The following is a 23648-nucleotide window of genomic DNA, read 5'->3' as shown; positions in this document are numbered from 1 at the left end:
AAGGCTTACATGCCTACATTCATAATTATTGGTGGAAAGTGCTGTTGAAGAGATATATTGTCAGTGTCATGGAAAAACCTTGTACAGTATCTCCAAGAAGTAAACTTTTCATAGATTGAACATAAATTGAACATAAAAGACAAAAATTGACACATAAGGTTATTCCAGGACGCTGAATATGTTACATAAGGTCGGACGCCTTATCGTTTTGTTTTCCAAATTAGTTTATTTTAATCTAGTTTCATCCCTTGAAATAATTGGATTTGCAATATGCATCCCATTGTTCTCATTCAGTGGCATGTGTGTGTACTTTGGAGGCTTCTTGGTATGTTAACTGGCACATGCCCAAGGTGTTTTTCACTTGTTTATTTGTTTGTGTCTCTTAATTGCCACTGCGATATGAGTGCCACACACAAAGCACTAGAAAGTGTGGTTTGTTAGCACAGCGTGGCACCTATCTTCCTGTCACACAGTCTGTTCCCCTGTACACGTTTTTCCTCCCTGTGTGCTCAATTCCCCACGGCCCTGTTCCAAAGAATACACTTTTGTTCCTATTTTATGTCCCACAGGGGTTCCTTATCCTCACGCTCACCCCGCAGTGGGCATGTGGAGTTCAATACCCATGCTTGGTTAAGCAGCCAGAGCTGGTCCCAGCATCCAAACATGTAGCTACTGCCGGTCAAGCTAACATGTTATGTTTTCCCAGTGGAAAATATCGATGTATTTTTTCACACATTCTGTTTTTCATTATATTGTTTTCATAAGGAGAAGCTGAGGTGGTTTGAGTGTTGACTGACAAGAGACTCGTAATACGGCACCAGATTTGTCTACCTCAGAGCCAAAGTGAAAGAAAATAGTTCAAACTTCCAACAACGTTCATAGATAGATGGTGGATCGACCCTTTCTTCATCTCTCGTTTTATTATCTAGCCTAATTTTTCTTATTTATTTCTCACTAAAGCTTGATTGGCAGTTAAGTAGTTAAGTAGCGCTACAGCACAAAGATTCAGATGACAAAAACATTGTTGAAAGCATTGGCTTTCAGTTTTAATGATGGTTAGATTTTTCCTCAGCCAACCTCGAACCCATGAAAGTATAAAGGAATTGAAATAGGTAGAGATTGGATGCTGATGATATAAGGTTGCCACAGAAAAAACAACAATACCTACTTCTCTATTCAAATGTTGTTAGTTATTGTGACAGGACTGCACAAGGTTATGTCTACTGAATAACTTAATGTCTTTAGCCTTTAAAAAGCACACTGCATATTCAGGCAGCGACCAGCGAATAGCAACCATCAATCCTCAGCTTTTTTCCTCAGAGGGACATGTTGCCATGTTGTCCGTATTATTTCTCTCCACTCCTAACACATTGTCAGGCAAGGCGAGGTGTTGAAGCCAAAGTGACCTCCCGGCTTGCGGTGCCGTGGTAAGCTAACACACCGTTCTTCTTCCTTAGCAACACTCTGCTATAACATTGAGGAGTCAGCTCCTTAATGCACCACTTAATAGTACACAAAGTGGGGCCCTCAACCCCACTTGTAGCGTGTGTGTGTGTGTGTGTGTGTGTGTGTGTGTGTGTGTGTGTGTGTGTGTGTGTGTGTGTGTGTGTGTGAATGCACACTAACAGACTGAGCAGCTGAATCCAGGTGAAAGCTATGATCCCTTATTGATGTCACATGTGAAATCCACTTCAATCAGTGTAGATGAAGCTTGAGACATTTGAGACATGGATTGTGTATGTGTGCCATTCAGAGGGTGAATGGCCAACACAAAATATTTAAGTGCCTTTGAACGGGGTATGGTAGTAGGTGCCAGGAGCACTGGTTTGAGTGTGTCAAGAACTGCAACCCTGCTGGGTTTTTCACCCTCAACAGTGACCTGTGGCTATCAAGAATGGTCCACCACCCAAAGGACATCCAGCCAACTTGACACAACTGTGAGAAGTATTGGAGTCAACATGGGCCAGCATCCCAGTTAAACGCTTTCGACACCTTTTAGATGCCATGCTCTGACGAATTGTGGCTGTTCTGAGGGCAAAGTGGGATGCAACTCAGTATGAAGGTGTTCCTAATGTTTTGTACACTGTGTGTATGTTTTTTTGCCCTTTTTCTTTGAGCGGCTGCAGTACCTCGTAAAGGGCGGCTGTATGTGACAATGCCAGCGGGCGGTGCCTGTTCGCTTTATTAGCAACTTAATGGATAGAGCATGCCGGCGCTCCAATTAGCCTCGGTACGCCACATGCCATCAGCCCTTACCCCCGATGCCTCACAAATGACAGCTTCATACATAGTAAATTGCCATCGGATCAACTTCATAAACATTTTAATTGCAGTGATTGTGCGTGATCGCACTTCCTCGTGAACTGACCCTGCTAAATTGTGTACCCACTCACTTTCCATAGAAGAATGTAAGGCCAGAATGATAGTTTGTCATAACGGTGATTAAGGGGAAAAAAATTCAATGAAAGGCTATTTTCAGAGATCGGTCCTGCCATTGTTTAAAACCACACAGAGAGAAGCCATATTGGTTTCATTAAAATGTAGGACTGTTTTTGTCTCTATTCACATTCCACCTCAGTGGCAAACGGTGACATATCGATGGAGAGGTGAAGTACATTAGGGGATGCAGCATAATTTAAGCCTCTGTTTTGACCTTATCTCCCCACAAATCCTTCCTGGGGAGTCGGATGCAGCAGGGGGGCAGGCCAGGCCAAATACATCAAGAATTCACCCTTCACATGAATTATGATATCCACTATATGAACTATTGCTCCCTCCCCCTGCATGCCACATTCACCACTAACTCATCTCCCCATCTCTCTCAACACTCTTCTCACAAAATGACTTTCTCGCATGTGGTCCAACTGGAAATTGCTGTGTGTGGGTGGGTGTGTGTGCATTTGGCGCAAGTGTATTTGTTGTCTGTGTGTGTTTCCTATTGCAAGCAGAGCGGAGGTAGAGAGATGAAAATAGAATAATAATGTCAACTACATGTTTTAATAACTGTTGGGTATTTGAGCTTCAGTGAAATCACCAGAAAGCCTAGTGTTAATTTAATAGGAAACCGTAGCAGTAAGACATTACTAGCAATCTATAATGTCACTAATGAGTTTGTATATAAATTGTATTTTAATGTTTAAGGACTCTTGGAAGATTAGTCCAAATGGGGACTCAAAGAGATCCAAATAAAATAAAATAAAATAAAATTAATACAAAAGTGGAAACATTCCACAGGGGGACCATGGCAAGATCTTTATATAGAGATGTGTAGGGCTTCAGTGAACTTTAGAGAATTAAGCTATTTCCTTACATACATACCGTACCATTTCCATACTTATTGGAATAAGAACTCTAGGTGAACCAAGTCTGTCACAGTGATACTGTATAGCTACAGTAAATAAGACTCTGCAATATTGTCACGCTGTCCTATTTTTTTCAGTTTTTTTTAAACCATCTTTTACTGTTGGTCGAGATTGCTTTTTGTTTTCTGGCAAAGGAATGCAATAAAGAAGGAGCTCAAAACAATATCCCCTTAAGATGTATCTTATTGTGGTGTGTGTTTCTCTGCAGATTGTCGTTGTGGTTGGCTACTCATTGTTTTGCACTGGCCAAGATGGATGCCCTGTCATCATGGACGCTGTTGACCTTATTGTCTCTTTTGAAAACCTTGTATCACCTTTGTAGAAATGTTAAAGTTCCCTGACATCCCAGAGTCGCCTCTTCGCTGTTGACGTTGAGACTGGTGTTTTGCGGGTACTATTTAATGAAGCTGCTAGTTAAGGACTTGTGAGGCATCTGTTTCTCAAACTAGACACACTAATGTACTTGTCCACTTGCTCAGTTGTGCACCGGGGCCTCCCACTCCTCTTTCTATTCTGGTTAGAGCCAGTTTGCACTGTTTGCACCCTGTGAAGGGTTTGCACCCTGTGAAGCCAGTTTGCACCCTGTGAAGGGAGTAGTACACAGCGTTGTATGAGATTTTCAGTTTCGTGGCAATTTCTTGCATGGAATAGCCTTCATTTATCAGAACAAGAATAGACATGAGTTTCAGAAGAAAGTTCTTTGTTTCTGGACATTTTGAGCCTGTAATTGAACCCACAAATGCTGATGCTCCAGATACTCAACTAGTCTAAAGACGGCCAGTTTTATTGCTACTTTAGTTAGAACAACAGTTTTCAGCTGTGCTAACATAATTGCAAAAGGGTTTTCTAATGATCAATTAGCCTTTTAAAGTGATAAACCAGGATTAGCTAACACAACATGCCATTGGAACACAGGAGTGATGGTTGCTGATAATGGGCCTCTGTACGCCTATGTAGATATTCCATAGAAAAATCTGGCGTTTCCAGCTACAATAGTCATTTACAACATTAGCAATGTCTACACTGTATTTCTGATCAATTTCATGTTATTTTAATGGACAAAAAATGTGCAAGGAAATTTCTAAGTGACCCCAAACTTTTGAACAGTAGTGTACTGTACATGTAACCAAGCCAGCCCAGGACCTTCACATCCGGCTTCTTCACCTGCGGGAACGTCTGAAGAGGAGGGGGGATGCTGAGGAGTATTTCTGTCGTTAATAAAGCCCTAATCTTATTGGGTGGACCGGGCTCCGAAATTGGTGGGCCTATGCCCTCCCAGGCCCACCCATGGCTGCACTTCTGCCCAGTCATGTGAAATCCATAGATTAGGGCCTAATGAATTTATTTCAATTGACTGATTTCCTTCTATGAACTGTAACTCAGTAAAAATCTTTGAAATTGTTGCATGTTGCATTTATGTTCAGTATAGAATTAAGAAAGGACAGCCAGATGGCACTACCATGTTGAAGCCTGCATGGCACTGTGTCTTAGCTCAGATTAAACACAGAGAGTGCTGATGGCTTCATTATTTGCCATTACACCTCTAATGACTTTTGAATTTCCCTGTGGGCTGGGCAGAGCGGGCACAGACACCTGTGTGAAGCAGAGTGCTATCAGGCATCAGCCTATCAGGCAGCCCCCTGTACCTAAGCTGGCAGGCCCTGGCAGGCCCTCGTGCTCTGCCAGATCTCTGGCCATGGGAAATCATATCCAAACACATTAGGAGACTTTCGAAGCGACTGGACCAAAAAGCCACTATTTGTAATCCCCCTTGTCACTTTCACGCCTGCAGACTCCCACCTGCTCCCCAACACCACAGGCCAGAGGAAAGGCACTAGCACGGCAGCTTTGGTGGCTCTGAACAAACTGGTGGTGGTGACACGGTGACACACTCACACAATCTCACCCAACTACACAGGCATGCTTCTGTTGTTTGCCTCTAGTATTGCACAAGGGAACCAGTGTCCTTGGGCATTTTCATTTTATATTTACATTTTAGTCATTTAGCAGATGCTCTTATCCAGAGCGACTTACAGTAAGTGCATTCATCTTAAGATAGCTAGATGGGACATATCTGTCATAGTAAGTACATTTTTCCTCAGTAAAGTAGCTATCAGCAATGTCAGCGCTGATAAAAAAAAGTCAAGGTGGAGTGTTGATTCAAGAAAGGCATGTTTTTAAGGTAGAACAAAAACACACGAGAAATAAAAATAAGAAATAAGAACACGAGAAAGTAAGAAGCCTCAGTATATATACACACAAGAAGCTATTCACAGGTTCAGTTCCAATACCATATTTAGATATACTACATCACCAAAAGTATGTGGACACTTGCTCGTCAAAGCTAGCTTTAAGCACCAGCTGTCAGAGCAGCTCACATATTACTGCACCTGTACATAGCCCGTCTATAATTTAGCCCAAACAACTACCTCTTCCCCTACTGTATTTATTTATTTATTTTGCTCCTTTGCACCCCATTATTTCTATTTCTACTTTGCACTTTCTTCCACTGCAAATCTACCATTCCAGTGTTTTACTTGCTATATTGTATGTACTTCAACACCATGGCCTATTTATTGCCTTACCCTCCTTAACTCACCTCATTTGCTCACTTTGTATATAGACTTATTTTTCTACTATATTATTGACTGTATGTTTGTTTTACTCCATGTGTAACTCTGTGTTGTTGTATGTGTAAAACTGCTTGCTTTATCTTAGCCAGGTCGTAATTGTAAATGAGAACTTGTTCTCAACTTGCCTACCTGGTTAAATAAAAGTGAAATAAATAAATAAATAAATAAATAAAAAGATCTCATTCCAAAATCATGGGCATTAATATTGGTCAACCCTTTCCTGCTATAAAAGCCTCCACTCTTCTGGGAAGGCTTTCCACTAGATGTTGGAACATTGCTGCAGGGACTTGCTTCCATTCAGTCAGAAGAGCATTAGTGAGGTTGGGCACTGAAGTTGGCCGATTAGGCCTGGCTTGCATTCAACGTTCCAATTCATCCCAAAGGTGTTCGATCGGGTTGAGGTCAGCACTCTGTGCAGGCCAGTCAATTTCTTCCACACCGATCTTGACAAACAATTTCTTTATGTACTTCGCTTTGTGCACGGGGGCATTGTCATGCTGCAACAGGGAAGGGCCTTCCCTAAACTGTTGACACAAAGTTGGAAGTCTAGAATCATCTGAAATGTCATTGTATGCTGTAGCGTAAAGATTTCCCTCCACTGGAACTAAGGGGCCTAGCCCGAACCATGAAAAACAGCCACAGACCATTATTTCTTCTCCAACAAACTTTACAGTATGCACTATGCATTCGGGCAGGTTAGAGTTATCCTGGCATCCGCCAAACCCAGATTCATCCGTCGAACTGCCAGATAGTGAAGCTCTCGACTAACAGTTCTTGTGCTGACGTTACTTCCAGAGGCAGTTTAGAACTCGGTGTTACAACCAACGACAGACACATTTTACGGGCTAAGCGCTTCAGAACTCGGCGGTCCTATTCTGTGAGCTAGTGTGGCTAACCACCTTGCGGCTTAGTCGTTGTTGCTCCTAGACATTTCTACTTCACAATAACAGCACTTACAGTTGGCCAGGGCAGTTCTAGTAGGGCAGAAATTTGACGAACTGACTTGTTGGAAAACTGGCATCCTATAAATGTGCCACGTTGAAAGTCACTGAGCTCTTCAGTACGGGCCATTCTACTGCCAATGTTTGTCTATGGAGATTGCATGGCGGTGTGCTCAATTTTATACACCTGTCAGCAATGGGCGTGGCTGAAATAGCTGAATTCACTCATTTCAAGAGGTGTCCACATACTTTTGTATATACAGTGCCTTTGGAAAGTTTTCAGACCCCTTGACTTTTTCCATATTTTGTTACGTTACAGCCTTATTCTAAAATGGATTCAATTGTTTTTTTCCCCCTCGTCAATCTACACACAATACCCCATAATGAAAAAGCAAAAACAGGTTTTTAGAATTTTTTGCACATTTATTAAAAATAAGCTGAAATATTACCTTTACATAAGTTTTCAGACCCTTTACTCAGTACTTTGTTGAAGCACCTTTGGCAGCGATTACAGCATCTATTCTTCTTGGGTATGACGCTACAAGCTTGGCACACCTGTATTTGGGGAGTTTTTCTGCAGATCCTCTCAAACTGTCAGGTTGGATGGGGAGCGTTGCTGCACAGCTATTTTCAGGTCTCTCCAGAGATGTTCAATCGGGTTCAAGTCCGGGCTTTTGCTGGGCCACTCAAGGACATTCAGAGACTTGTCTTGAAGCCACTCCTGAGTTATCTTGGCTGTGTGCTTAGGGTCGTTGTCCTGTTGGAAGGTGAACCTTCGCCCCAGTCTGAGGTCCTGAGCGCTCTGGAGCAGGTTTTCATCAAGGATCTCTTTGCCTCAATCATGTCTCTCAGTCCCTGTCGCTGAAAAATATTGCCACAGTATTATGCTGCCGCCACCATGCTTCACCGAAGGGATGGTGCCAGGTTTCCTCCAGACGTGACACTTGGCATTCAAGCCAGAGTTCAATCTTGGTTTCATCAGACCAGAGAATGTTGTTTCTCATGGTCTGAGAGTTTTAACTGGCCTTTTGGCAAACTCCAAGCGGGCTGTCATGTGCCTTTTACTGAGGAGTGGCTTCCATCTGGCCAATCTACCATAAAGGCCTGATTGGTAGAGTGCTGCAAAGATGGTTGTCCTTCTGGAAGTTTCTCCCATCTCCACAGAGCTCTGTCAGAGTGACCATCGGGTTCTTGGTCATCTCCCTGACCAAGGCCCTTCTCCCCCAATCAGTTTGGCCAGGGGGCTAGTCTTGGTGGTTCCAAACTTCATCCATTTAAAAATTATGGAGGCCACTGTGTTCTTGAGGATCTTCAACGCTGCAGACATTTATTGGTACCCTTTCCCCAGAGCTGTGCCTTGACACAATCCTGTCTCAGAGCTCTACGGACAATTCCTTCAACCTCATGGCTTGGTTTTTGCTCTGACATGCACTGTCAACTGTGGGACCTTATATAGACAGGTGTGTGCCTTTCCAAATTGTGTCTAATCATTTGAATTCACCACAGGTGGACTCCATTGAAGTTGCAGAAACATCTCATGGATGATCAATGGAAATAGGATGCACCTGAGCTCAATTTCGAATGTCATAGCAAAGTGTCTGAATACTAATGTAAATTATTTATGTTTTTTATTTTTAATACATTTGCAAAAATGTTGTCTGTTTTTGCTTTGTCATTATAGAATATTGTGTGTAGATTACAGAGGATTTAAAAAAATCTATTTTAGAATAAGGCTGTAATGTAACAAAATGTGGAAAAAGTCAAGGGGTCTTAATACTTTCCAAAGACACTTTCCGAAGGAATTGTATAGTGTATGTGCTGTATAGGGGGTAAGGTGACTAGGCATCAGGATATATTATTGTTATTGTTCAATGTATCGAACCTTGATTATTGTTGTTAATGTTGTCCCGTTGACAATATTCATTATTATTATTGTAATTATGTTAATATTGTAAATCTCCAAAGTAAGCTTTGGTAATATGTACATTGTTATGTCATGCCAATAAAGCAAATAGAATTGAATTGATAAACAGAGTAGCAGCAGCGCAAATTATAATTGTATGTTATGTGTGTGTTGGAGTTTCAGTGTGTGTTAGTGTGTAGAAGTCAGTGCAAAAATGTAAATACACTGCTCAAAAAAATAAAGGGAACACTTAAACAACACAATGTAACTCCAAGTCAATCACACTTCTGTGAAATCAAACTGTCCACTTAGGAAGCAACACTGATTGACAATAAATGTCACATGCTGTTGTGCAAATGGAATAGACAACAGGTGGAAATTATAGGCAATTAGCAAGACACCCCCAATAAAGGACTGGTTCTGCAGGTGGGGACCACAGACCACTTCTCAGTTCCTATGCTTCCTGGCTGATGTTTTGGTCACTTTTGAATGCTGGCGGTGCTTTCACTCTAGTGGTAGCATGAGACGGAGTCTACAACCCACACAAGTGGCTCAGGTAGTGCAGCTCATCCAGGATGGCACATCAATGCGAGCTGTGGCAAGAAGGTTTGCTGTGTCTGTCAGCGTAGTGTCCAGAGCATGGAGGCGCTACCAGGAGACAGGCCAGTACATCAGGAGACGTGGAGGAGGTCGTAGGAGGGCAACAACCCAGCAGCAGGACCGCTACCTCCGCCTTTGTGCAAGGAGGAGCAGGAGGAGCACTGCCAGAGCCCTGCAAAATGACCCCCAGCAGGCCACAAATGTGCATGTGTCTGCTCAAACGGTCAGAAACAGACTCCATGAGGGTGGTATGAGGGCCCGACGTCCACAGGTGGGGGTTGTGCTTACAGCTCAACACCGTGCAGGACGTTTGGCATTTGCCAGAGAACACAAATTCGCCACTGGCACCCTGTGCTCTTCACAGATGAAAGCAGGTTCACACTGAGCATGTGACAGACGTGACAGAGTCTGGAGATGCCGTGGAGAACGTTCTGCTGCCTGCAACATCCTCCAGCATGACCGGTTTGGCGGTGGGTCAGTCATGGTGTGGGGTGGCATTTCTTTGGGGGGCCGCACAGCCCTCCATGTGCTCGCCAGAGGTAGCCTGACTGCCATTAGGTCCCAAGATGAGATCCTCAGACCCCTTGTGAGACCATATGCTGGTGCGGTTGGCCCTGGGTTCCTCCTAATGCAAGACAATGCTAGACCTCATGTGGCTGGAGTGTGTCAGCAGTTCCTGCAAGAGGAAGGCATTGATGCTATGGACCGGCCCGCCCGTTCCCCAGACCTGAATCCAATTGAGCACATCTGGGACATCATGTCTCGCTCCATCCACCAACGCCACGTTGCACCACAGACTGTCCAGGAGTTGGCGGATGCTTTAGTCCAGGTCTGGGAGGAGATCCCTCAGGAGACCATCCGCCACCTCATCAGGAGCATGCCCAGGCGTTGTAGGGAGGTCATACAGGCACGTGGAGGCCACACACACTACTGAGCCTCATTTTGACTTGTTTTAAGGACATTACATCAAAGTTGGATCAGCCTGTAGTGTGGTTTTCCACTTTAATTTTGAGTGTGACTCCAAATCCAGACCTCCATGGGTTGATAAATTGGATTTCCATTGATTATTTTTGTGTGATTTTGTTGTCAGCACATTCAACTATGTAAAGAAAAACGTATTTAATAAGATTATTTCTTTCATTCAGATCTAGGATGTGTTGTTTAAGTGTTCCCTTTATTTTTTTGAGCAGTATACATACAAGGGTCAACTACTTCTCTCCTCTCTTCTCTCCCCTCTCTCTGAACAATGGCCCAAACATCCCAGTATATCTTTTGGAGATGGATTCCACAATGGGATTGAGTTAAGATACAACTTGAATAGCTGAATTCCGTCTGTACCAGTTGTCCTCAGACCACAGCACAGCAGCAACATATCCAAACAGAAGTAACGTGACTGCACACCAAGGACAGAATGGACAATGTGGCTCCTTTTCAAACTCTCTCTTATTCAAATGAATGATTCTAGTATTATTTGTCTTGCAACAATATGATAGTGCTAATATAACCTTTGCAGAATTACAAGGGTCACCACAATAGGAAATTCAGCTAATACAGATTTTGTTAGGAAAAAAAAGATTGGGTTATTGTGATAATAACATTACACAGAGCAGACCTTTGCTTTATGCTAGATATGTGGACCTTGAAGCATCCCCCCCAAAATAACCCCAACACACCTGTATTTGATCTCCTTTTCTTTATGTACAACTAACCAAACCTCATATGCATCAGAAGTACCGCCAGTGTGTTGTCCATATTAGGACATCCTCAGACACATGTTCAGCTGAGTGCTCAGTCTATTGATGACAGTGTCTTCTTCTTCTCTGTCCATCATAGGGAGGAGGCCATCATGTCCACTTACTTTGAGGCAGTAGATGATCTCCTGGCGTCTTTCGGCCCGGTCCGAGACTGCTCAAAGGACAACGGGGGCTGCAGGAAGAACTTCAAGTGTGTGTCGGACCGCAGAGTCGATTCAACAGGCTGTATGGTGAGTTACTGTCACCTCTTTAAAACCTCTAGAAAGAAATGTAGTAAGACATAAACTCAGCAAAAAATGAAATGTCCCTTTTTCAGGACCCTGTCTTTCAAAGATAATTCGTAAAAACCGGTCATTAAGACACTAACAGCTTACAGATGGTAGGCAATTAAGGTCACAGTTATGAAAACTTAGGACACTAAAAAGGCCTTTCTACTGACTGAAAAAAAGAAGAAAGATGCCAAGGGTCCCTGCTCATCTGCGTGAACGTGCCTTAGGCATGCTGCAAGGAAGCATGAGGACTGCAGATGTGGCCAGGGCAATAAATTGCAATGTCCGTACTGTGAGACGCCTAAGACAGCGCTACAGAGAGACAGGACGGACAGCTGATCGTCCTCGCAGTGGCAGACCACGTGTAACAACACCTGCACAGGATCGGTACATCCGAACATCACACCTGCGGGACAGGTACAGGGTGGCAACAACAACTGCCCGAGTTACATCAGGAACACACAATCCCTCCATCATTGCTCAGACAGTCTGAAATAGGCTGAGAGAGGCTGGACTGAGGGGTTGTAGGCCTGTTGTAAGGCAGGTCCTCACCAGACGTCACCGGCAACAACGTCGCCTATGGGCACAAACCCACCATCCCTGGACCAGACAGGACTGGCAACTGATGAGTTGCAGTTTTGTCTCACCAGGGGTGATGGTCGGATTCGCGTTTATTCGTCGAAGGAATGAGCGTTACACCGAAGCCTGTATTCTGGAGCGGGATCGATTAGGAGGTGGAGGGTCCGTCATGGTCTGGGGCGGTGTGTCACAGCATCATCGGACTGAGCTTGTTGTCATTGCAGGTAATCTCAACGCTGTGCGTTACAGGGAAGACATCCTCCTCCCTCATGTGGTACCCTTCCTGCAGGCTCATCCTGTCATGACCCTCCAGCATGACAATACCACCAGCCATACTGCTCATTCTGTGTGTGATTTCCTGCAAGACAGGAATGTCAGTGTTCTGCCATGGCCATTGAAGAGCCCGGATCTCAATCTCATTGAGCACGTCTGGGACCTGTTGGATCGGAGGGTGAGGGCTAGGGCCATTCCCCCCAGAAATGTCCGGGAACTTGCAGGTGCCTTGGTGGAAGAGTGGGGTAACATCTCACAGCAAAAACTGGCAAATCTGGTGCAGTCCATGAGGAGGAGATGCACTGCAGTACTTGGCTACACCAGATACTGACTGTTACTTTTGATTTTGACCCCCCCTTTGTTCAGGGACACATTATTCAATTTCTGTTAGTCATGTCTATGGAACTTGTTCAGTTTATGTCTCAGTTGTTGAATCTTGTTATGTTCATACAAATATTTACACATGTTAAGTTTGCTGAAAATAAACACAGTTGACAGTGAGAAGACATTTATTTTTTTGCTGAGTTTATAATAATCATTTTTGAATATATTTAAATGTGATTTCTCACCTTGAGGATTCCAGATTCATAAGCTCCCTTAACTTTGAATATTTATGTGATTCAGTTTGACTTTATAGTGAACATGCTTTAAGCAGTTGAATATCTGCTAATTAGCACGTACACATTGATACAGAGCAAAGGTGATAGACACCAGTCGTTTACCACTACATTCTCAATGTTGTTATTTTCTCCATGATGATGATTATTTTGATCTTGGGATATTTCTTTACATTTGTGATTGGCAAAAGTGTGGATGTTCACAGCACCTGCTTGCTTATGAAAAGGAAGTCAAACACGTGTAAAACCACTTCATCATGATTCTTGAAACACAGCCTCAAATTTCCCAAAAAAGGAAATGAAAATGAATGCTCGGTAGTAGATTAATTGCCACACCTATTAAAAGTAACATGCTGACATACTGTAGCCCTCTGTAGGAAACTTATTTGATAAGCAGTACAGTACATCTGTGTGAAGGAGGTTGGTTGTTGGCGTATTTACAATGGGAGGAGAGATGGAGAGACAGGAAAGGTCCAATGCCAGAGGTTTGATGGGAGTTTGGGAAGGCTCGAGTTTGTATCCAATTAAATTAATGAGCCAGTTGGGTAGCTATGTGATGTATGGCTTGATCATTAAAGGGTAGGGTTGTAATTTGACTGGCCTGTGAGCTGTTTGTCACAAAAAATGAGAGCCAAACACTGATACTGCAATTTCCCCATGCATTTTGACTGGGACTGTTTAAAGAATTGCTGAATCGAGAGAGATTTTCCCTATAGCCCAACTGTTGCTGTGGTACTCTGAGAGACATCCTAAAAGGAATTGTGCCAGTGATGAATACAGTCCTGAATGAAGAACTCACACAACTATCAGAGATAAATTGTTTTGCCCACATTTCATTTATTGTTTAATATTGCCTTATACCACTTGGAGGTCTTTCACATGGTGATTCACCAACAACGTGGGCAATTGTGTCCTTAAAGTGCAGCTTTGTGTTAACCCGTTTCAGCTTACATCACTTTACATGCCTCTGATTAGTAAAGAGATGGAAAATTACATATTTAATTTATACCCATATACAATGGGGGCAGCAGGGGGTCAGCGGTAGCCCCAGAGGGTTGCTGGCATCAATATCTCAGGTGCCACCTACTGCCGAGGTTCCCTTGAGCAAGGAACTTAACCCACTAAACTGCTCATTGAGCGCTCCACTGCAGCTGCCCTCTGCTCCAGTCTCTCCAACCTAATGTGTGTTTGTGTGTATGTGTTAGTGCTGAGCAATTCATATTTTAGTTTTTTTTATTTAACAACTAATTGACCGACGTTGGTTCAATAACATTAATTCCATTTAGTTGGGTTTTTTGTGAGCTCAACACGCCGTTTCTCTAGAGATAAATCAAATCATTCACTAGAGAAATTGGCCATGTTCGAGAGCACCAAATCCATGATGCATTGTGGGTGAATGGTGATTGACTGACTGATCTACAAATAATAATGAGTAGTTATTTATGATCCAAGTGATTTGTAGATCAGTCAGTTGTTAGTCGTCTGCAATGTCAAATAAGTCCATTAAGTCAAGAACTATGTGAGAAGCTGGGCTGATTGAAAGTTGACGTTTTCATTAGGCAAATATTCATCCAAGTTCAGAACAGAAACGTGGTAATTAAAAGTAACATGCTGACATACTGTAGCCGACTGTAGGAAACGTATTTGATATGCAATACAGTACGTCTCTGTGTGAAGGAGGTTGGTTGTTGGCATATTTACAATGGGAGGAGAGATGGCGAGATGGGAAAGGTCCAATGCCAGAGGTTTGATGGGAGTTTGGGCGGGCTTGAGTTGTCAACCAATTAAATTAATGAGCCAGTTGGGTAGCTATGTGATGTATGGCTTGATCATTAAAGGGTAGGGTTGTAATTTGACTGGCCTGTGGGCTGTTTGTCACAAAGAATGAGAGCCAAACACTGATACTGCAATTTCCCCATTCCTCTGCTCCAGTCTCTCCAACCAAATGTGTGTATGTGTTAGTGCTGAAATCAAATCATTCACAAGAGAAATTGGCCATGTTCGAGAGAATCAAATCCATGATGCATTGTGGGTGAATGGTGATTGACTGACTGATCTACAAATAATAATGAGTAGTTATTTATGATGCAAAGTGATTTGTAGATCAGTCAGTTGTTAGTCGTCTACAATGTCAAATAAGCCCATTAAGTCAAGAACTATGTGAGAAGCTGGGCTGATTGTAAGTTGTCGTTTTCATTAGGCAAATATTCAACCAAGTTCAGCACAGAAATGTGGTAATTAACTACAATGACCATAATCAATTGTGGCGCATACGCACAGACCATATGAGAGGAATGACATAACAAAACACAACGGCTATAGGAATTGAGACATTTTGTGAGGTAGCTTTACCCGATTGATTCTTGTGTTATTGGTAATAAGCAGTCGTGAAAGTATGCCTTATCTACTTCGAAGAACCAAATTGAAAAATGATTCAGTCAGCCTGCTAGCTACTACAGACTAGCCTAGCTAAATATTATGACTCGTTCAATGGGGAGCACAGAGCTAATGTTAGATGGTTGTCTGGCTGGCTACTACTACCTGAGCAGAGATGGTGACTTTAAATAATGAAAAATAATAAAGTAATCAAATAAAAACGAAGTAATATACACAACTGAAATATTGTACAGTATTAAAGTAAAGTAAGTCATCTGAAAAAATGATGATTAATAAGTGATAAGTAGTAATGGCCATTCAATACCATCATGGGACTTTTATAAATTGTTTTATTCTGTGTTACAACATTCAACCCAGTGTCAGTGTCAGAAAAAAGGCAGGTGATAGCTGAGGGAAACTCACAAATCATTTTAATGCCATTATTTCATAACATATTTAATGTTTTTTTTTTAAATGATTTAAAGATTTAAAAAAATATGAATTTCTTTCTCATGTAACCGAACCAACCTCAAAAAAAAATAATCTCTCAGCATGTGTGTGTGTATCGGAGGGGTTAGGAAAAACGCAGAAGACACATTTCCATCTCTTATGGATTAATACAAGTATATTTTTATTTTATTTCTTTATTTCACCTTTATTTAACCAGGTAGGCAAGTTGAGAACAAGTTCTCATTTACAACTGTGACCTGGCCAAGATAAAGCAAAGCAGTTCGACACATACAACAACACAGAGTTACACATGGAGTAAACAAACATACAGTCAATAATACAGTAGAAAAACAAGTCGATATACAATGTGTGCAAATGAGGTGAGATAAGGGATGTAAGGCAATAAATAGGCCATGGTGGTGAAGTAAATACAATATAGCAATTAAACACTGGATTGGTAGATGTGCAGTAGATTAATGTGCAAAGTAGAAATACTGGGGTGCAAAGGAGCAAGATAAATAAATAAATACAGTAGGGGATGAGGTAGTTGTTTGGGCTATTTACAGATGGGCTATGTACAGGTGCAGTGATCTGTGAGCTGCTCTGGCAGCTGGTGCTTAAAGCTAGTGAGGGAGATAAGTGTCTCCAGTTTCAGTGATTTTTGTAGATCGTTCCGGTCATTGGCAGCAGAGAACTTGGCCTTCCCTGTAGCTCAGTTGGTAGAGCATGGTGTTTGCAACACCAGGGTTGTGGGTTCGATTCCCATGCGGGGCCAGCACAGAAAAATAATGTATGAAATGAAATGTATGCATTCACTACTGTAAGTCGCTCTGGATAAGGGAGTCTGCTAAATGACTAAAATGTAAAATGTAGAACTGGAAGGAGAGGCGGCCAAAGGAGGAATTGGCTTTGGGGGTGACCAGTGAGATATACCTGCTGGAGCGCGTGCTACGGGTGGGTGCTGCTATGGTGACCAGTGAGCTGAGATAAGGCAGGGCTTTACCTAGCAGGGTCTTGTAGATGACCTGGAGCCAGTGGGTTTGGCGACGAGTATGAAGCGAGGGCCAGCCAATGAGAGCGTACAGGTCACAGTGGTGGGTAGTATATGGGGCTTTGGTGACAGAACGGATGGCAGTGTGATAGACTGCATCCAATTTGTTGAGTAGAGTGTTGGAGGCTATTTTGTAAATGACATTGCCGAAGTCGAGGATCGGTAGGATGGTCAGTTTTACGAGGGTATGTTTGGAAGCATGAGTGAAGGATGCTTTGTTGCGAAATAGGAAGAAAATTATAGATTTAATTTTGGATTGGAGATGTTTGATGTGAGTCTGGCAGGAGAGTTTACAGTCTAACCAGACAACTAGGTATTTGTACTTGTCCACATATTCTAAGTCAGAACCGTCCAGAGTAGTGATGCTGGACCAGCGGGCAGGTGCGGGCAGCGATCGGTTGAATAGCATGCATTTAGTTTTACTTGTATTTAAGAGCAGTTGGAGGCCACGGAAGGAGAGTTGTATGGCATTGAAGCTCGTCTGGAGGGTAGTTAACACAATGTCCAAAGAAGAGCCAGAAGTATACAGAATGGTGTCATCTGCGTAGACGTGGATCAGAAACTCACCAGCAGCAAGAGCGACATCATTGATGTATACAGAGAAGAGAGTTGGCCCAGGAATTGAACCCTGTGACACCCCCACAGGGGGTCAGAGACTGCCAAAGGCCCGGGCATCAGGCCTTCCGATTTGACACACTGAACTCTATCGGAGAAGTAATTGGTGAACCAGGCGAGACAATCATTTGAGAAACCAAGGCTGTTGAGTCTGCTGATAAGGATGTGGTGATTGACAGATTTGAAAGCCTTAGCCAGGTTGATGAAAACGGCTGCACAGTATTGTTTCTTATCGATGGCGGTTATGATATCGTTTAGGACCTTGAGCGTGGCTGAGGTGCACCCATGACCAGCTCTGAAACCAGATTGCATAGCGGAGAAGGTACGGTGGGATTCGAAATGGTCGGTACTCTGTTTGTTAACTTGGCTTTCGAAGACCTTAGAAAGGTAGGATAAGATAGATATAGGTCTGTAGCAGTTTGAAGAGGGGGATGACCGCAGCTGCTTTCGAATCTTTGGGAATCTCAGATGACACAAAAGAGAGTTTGAACAGGCTAGTAATAGGGGTTGCAACAATTTCGGCAGATAATTTGTCTAGCCCGGCTGATTTGTAGGGGTCCAGATTTTGCAGCTCTTTCAGAACATCAGCTAACTGGATTTGGGAGAAGGAGAAATGGGAGAGGCTTGGGCGAGTTGCTGTGGGGGGGGTGCAGGGCTGTTGACAGGGGTAGGGGTAGCCAGGTGGAAAGCACGGCCAGCCGTAGAAAAAGGCTTATTGAAATTCTCAATTATAGTGGATTTATTGGTGGTGACAGAGTTTCCTATCCTAAGTGCAGTGGGCAACTGGGAGGAGGTGCTCTTTTTCTCCATGGACTTTACAGTGTCCCAGAACTTTTTTGAATTTGTGTTGCAGGAAGCACATTTCTGCTTGAAAAAGCTAGCCTTGGCTTTCCTAACTGCCTGTGTATATTGGTTCCTAACTTCCCTGAAAAGTTGCATATCACAGGGGTTGTTCGATGCTAATGCAGAACACCACAGGATGTTTTTGTGCTGGTCAAGGGCAGTCAGGTCTGGAGAGAACCAAGGGCTATATCTGTTCCTGGTTCTACATTTCTTGTATGGGGCATGCTTATTTAAGATGGTGAAGAAGGCATTTTTAAAGAATAACCAGATATCCTCTACTGACGGGATGAGGTCAATATCCTTCCAGGATACCCTGGCTAGGTCGATTAGAAAGGCCAGCTCGCTGAAGTGTTTCAGGGAGCATTTGACAGTGATGAGGGGAGGTCGTTTGACCGCAGACCCATTACAGATGCAGGCAATGAGGCAGTGATCACTGAGATCTTGCTTGAAAACAGGTGTATTTAGAGGGCAAGTTGGTTAAGATGATATCTATGAGGGTGCCCGTGTTTACGGCTTTGGGGTTGTACTTGGTATGTTCATTGATCATTTGTGTGAGATAGAGGGCATCAAGCTTAGATTGTAGGATGGCCGGGGTGTTAAGCATGTCCCAGTTTAGGTCACCTAGCAGCACGAGCTCTGAAGATAGATGGGGGTTAATCAGTTCACATATGGTGTCCAGAGCACAGCTGGGGGCAGAGGGTGGTCTATAGCAAGCGGCAACGGTGAGAGACTTGTTTCTAGAAAGGTGGATTTTTAAAAGTAGAAGTTCAAATTGTTTGGGTACAGACCTGGATAGTAGGACATAACTCTGCAGGCTATCTCTGCAGTAGATTGCAACACCGCCCCCTTTAGCCGTTCTATCTTGTCTGAAAATGTTGTAGTTGGGGATGAAGATTTCAGGGTTTTTGGTGGTCTTCCTAAGCCAGGACTCAGACACGGCTATGACATCCGGGTTGGCAGAGTGTGCTAAAGCAGTGAATAAAACAAACTTAGGGAGGAGGCTTCTAATGTTAACATGCATGAAACCAAGGCTTTTACGGTTCCAGAAGTCATCAAAAGAGAGCACCTGGGGAATAGGAGTGGAGCTTGGCACTGCAGGGCCTGGATTAACCTCTACATCGCCAGAGGAACAGAGGAGGGGTAGGATAAGGGTACGGCTAAAAGCTATAAGGGCTGGTCGTCTAGGACGTCCGGAACAGAGAGTAAAAGGAGCAGGTTTCTGGGGGCGATAAAATAGATTCAAGGCATAATGTACAGACAAAGGTATGGTAGGATGTTAATACAGTGGAGGTCAACCTAGGCATTGAGTGATGATGAGAGAGATATTGTCTCTAGAAACATAATTGAAACCAGGTGATGTCATCGCATGTGTGGGTGGTGGAACTGAAGGGTTGGATAAGGTATATTGAGCAGGGCTAGAGGCTCTACAGTGAAATAAGACAATTAACACTAACCAGAACAGCAGTGGACAAGGCATATTGACATTAAGGAGAGGCATGCTTAGCCGAGTGATCATAAGGGTCCAGTTAGTAGTGAGGTTGGTTGGGGACACGATGAGATATTATCTTACATCATCTAAAGCATCGACCACAGCTGAATTTCAGGTAATAAATAGGTTGGGGTTGTATCCATATGTTTGTATTTCCATCATGTTTTAAATGTTTATCTCTTTGGAGGGCTAGGTAGTGTCACTGCATTCGGGAGTTGCAGCGATGGGACAAGACTGTAAGTACCAATTGGATATCACGAAATGTAGGAGAAAATGGGTAAAAAAGTACAAACAAATACACTGCTCAAAAAAATAAAGGGAACACTTAAACAACACAATGTAACTCCAAGTCAATCACACTTCTGTGATATCAAACTGTCCACTTAGGAAGCAACACTGATTGACAATAAATTCCACATGCTGTTGTGCAAATGGAATAGACAACAGGTGGAAATTATAGGCAATTAGCAAGACACCCCCAATAAAGGAGTGGTTCTGCAGGTGGGAACCACAGACCACTTCTCAGTTCCTATGCTTCCTGGCTGATGTTTTGGTCACTTTTGAATGCTGGCGGTGCTTTCACTCTAGTGGTAGCATGAGACGGAGTCTACAACCCACACAAGTGGCTCAGGTAGTGCAGCTCATCCAGGATGGCACATCAATGCGAGCTGTGGCAAGAAGGTTTGCTGTGTCTGTCAGCGTAGTGTCCAGAGCATGGAGGCGCTACCAGGAGACAGGCCAGTACATCAGGAGACGTGGAGGAGGCCGTAGGAGGGCAACAACCCAGCAGCAGGACCGCTACCTCCGCCTTTGTGCAAGGAGGAGCAGGAGGAGCACTGCCAGAGCCCTGCAAAATGACCTCCAGCAGGCCACAAATGTGCATGTGTCTGCTCAAACGGTCAGAAACAGACTCCATGAGGGTGGTATGAGGGCCCGACGTCCACAGGTGGGGGTTGTGCTTACAGCCCAACACCGTGCAGGACGTTTGGCATTTGCCAGAGAACACCAAGATTGGCAAATTTGACACTGGCGCCCTGTGCTCTTCACAAATGAAAGCAGGTTCACACTGAGCACATGTGACAGACGTGACAGAGTCCGGAGACGCTGTGGAGAACGTTCTGCTGCCTGCAACATCCTCCAGCATGACCGGTTTGGCGGTGGGTCAGTCATGGTGTGGGGTGGCATTTCTTTGGGGGGCCGCACAGCCCTCCATGTGCTCGCCAGAGGTAGCCTGACTGCCATTAGGTCCCAAGATGAGATCCTCAGACCCCTTGTGAGACCATATGCTGGTGCGGTTGGCCCTGGGTTCCTCCTAATGCAAGACAATGCTAGACCTCATGTGGCTGGAGTGTGTCAGCAGTTCCTGCAAGAGGAAGGCATTGATGCTATGGACCGGCCCGCCCGTTCCCCAGACCTGAATCCAATTGAGCACATCTGGGACATCATGTCTCGCTCCATCCACCAACGCCATGTTGCACCACAGACTGTCCAGGAGTTGGCGGATGCTTTAGTCCAGGTCTGGAAGGAGATCCCTCAGGAGACCATCCGCCACCTCATCAGGAGCATGCCCAGGCGTTGTAGGGAGGTCATACAGGCACGTGGAGGCCACACACACTACTGAGCCTCATTTTGACTTGTTTTAAGGACATTACATCAAAGTTGGATCAGCCTGTAGTGTGGTTTTCCACTTTAATTTTGAGTGTGACTCCAAATCCAGACCTCCATGGGTTGATAAATTGGATTTCCATTGATTATTTTTGTGTGATTTTGTTGTCAGCACATTCAACTATGTAAAGAAAAAAGTATTTAATAAGATTATTTCTTTCATTCAGATCTAGGATGTGTTGTTTAAGTGTTCCCTTTATTTTTTTGAGCAGTATATAAATAAAAGAGTCACTGCATACAGCTCAGGGCTAATCCCCAGGCCTTACCCCATACATGGTTACCATGACAACCTTCCATGATTAATAATCTGAGGTGCTCTCTGAACCAGTACATTCGGTAAGTATTCAGACCCCTTGACTTTTCACACACTTCTAAAATTGTTAAAATGTTATATTGTACTCAATCTACACACAATAACCCATAATGACAAAGTGAAAAACAGGTTTTGAGAAATCTTAGCAAATGTATTAAAAATAAAAACAGAAATACCTTATTTCCATAAGTATTCAGACCCTTTGCTATGAGACTCGAAATTGAGCTCAAGTGCATCCTGTTTCCAATGATCATCCTTGAGAAGTTTCTACAATTTGATTTTTATCCACCTGTGTCTAGGCACAGATCTGGGGAAGGGTACCAAAACATGTTCGCAGTGGCCTCCATCATTCTTAAATGGAAGAAGTTTGGAACCACCAAGACTCTTCCTAGAGCAGGCCACCCAGCCAAACTGAGCAATCAGGGGAGAAGGGCCTTGTTCAGGGGGTGACCAAGAACCCGATGGTCACTCTGACTGAGTTCTGGAGTTCCTCTGTGGAGATGGGGAAAACCTTCCAGAAGGACAACCATCTCTGCAGCACTCCACCAATCAGGCCTTTATGGTAGAGTGGCCAGACGGAAGCCACTCTTCAGCAAAAGTCACGAAAACCCGCTTGGAGTTTTCCAGAAGGCACCTAAGGACTCTCAGACCATGAGAAACAAGATTCTCTGGTCTGATGAAACCAAGATAGAACTTTTTGTCCTGAATGCCAAGCATCACATCTGGATGAAACCTTGCACCATCCTTACAGTGAAACAAGGTGGTGGCAGCATCATGCTGTGGGGATGTTTTTCAGTTTCAGTGGAGACTAGTCAGGATCGAGGCAAAGATGAACGGCGCAAAGTACAGAGAGATCCTTGATAAATACATACACCAGAGCGCTCAGGACCTCAGACTGGGGCGAAGGTTCACCTTCCAACAGGACAACTACCCTAAGCACACAGCCAAGACAACTCAGGAGTGTCTTCGGGACAAGTCTCTGAATGTCCTTGAGTGGCCCAGCACGAGCCCGGACTTGAACCCGATCTAACATATCTGGAGAGACCTGAAAATAGTTATACAGCGACGCTCCCCATCCAACTTGACAGAGCTTGAGAGGATCTGCAGAGAATAATCTGTGCCTCGACACAATCCTGTCTCAGAGCTCTACAGACAATACAGGTGTCCCAAGCTTGTAGCGTCATAACCAAGAAGACTTGAGGCTGTAATCTCTGCCAAAGGTGCTTCAACAAAGTACTGAGAAAAGGGTCTGAATACTTATGTAGATTTGTTTTTTCAGTTCATTATTTTTTATATTTTTGCAAAAAATTCTCAAACCTGTTTTTGCTTTGTCATTACATTTTAGTCATTTAGCAGACGCTCTTATCCAGAGCGACTTACATTTCATATATATATTTTTTTTTCCGTACTGGCCCCCCGTGGGAATCGAACCCACAACCCTGGCGTTGCAAACACCATGTGTTGCAAACACCATGCTCTACTAACTGAGCTACAGGGAAGGTCATTATGGGGTATTTTGTGTAGATTGATGAGGGAAACAATTATTTAAATCATTTTAGAATAAGGCTGGAATGTAACAAAATGTGGAAAAAGTCAAGGGGTCTGAAAACTTTCCGAATGCACTGTATCATAAAAATTATGCCATGCTGGAGAAAAAGGCGTCTTTAGTGGCTCAGGAACTTTAGATGTATAGATGGTGATATCGTGCTTGCTCTTTGCTTTTTTAATCATGGAAGGTGAGATTTTTCATGAGTGCATTAGATACAACCGCTTGAATTAAGCTCCTGTGGTGGAAACCTCAAGTTAATAGATATAGCATAACACATCATTGCACGTGCGATAAAACAGCAGTATATGTACTACAATTATTTTTTACCACGATGTTGGATGCTAATTTCCTCTAAACAAAAACAAA

At 43.6% G+C, this 23648-nt stretch overlaps 1 protein-coding gene across 1 annotated transcript in view; it reads left to right on the top strand.

The window, feature by feature from the left end:
- The window catches only part of LOC106563268 (astrotactin-2), a 537304-nt gene that overhangs the window by 261646 nt on the left and 252010 nt on the right, over positions 1-23648 (top strand). The window contains exon 11 of the mRNA XM_014128700.3: positions 11273-11423. Within this exon, the coding sequence (XP_013984175.2) occupies positions 11273-11423 (151 nt within the window). The remainder of the gene's footprint in view (positions 1-11272; positions 11424-23648) is intronic.

The sequence above is a fragment of the Salmo salar genome, chromosome 11, assembly GCF_965601325.2.
Source record: "Salmo salar chromosome 11, fSalSal1, whole genome shotgun sequence".
NCBI classification, from domain to species: Eukaryota; Metazoa; Chordata; class Actinopteri; order Salmoniformes; family Salmonidae; genus Salmo; species Salmo salar.
Note: the sequence above shows the minus strand (reverse complement) of the source record. Positions and strands in the feature narration are given on the sequence as shown.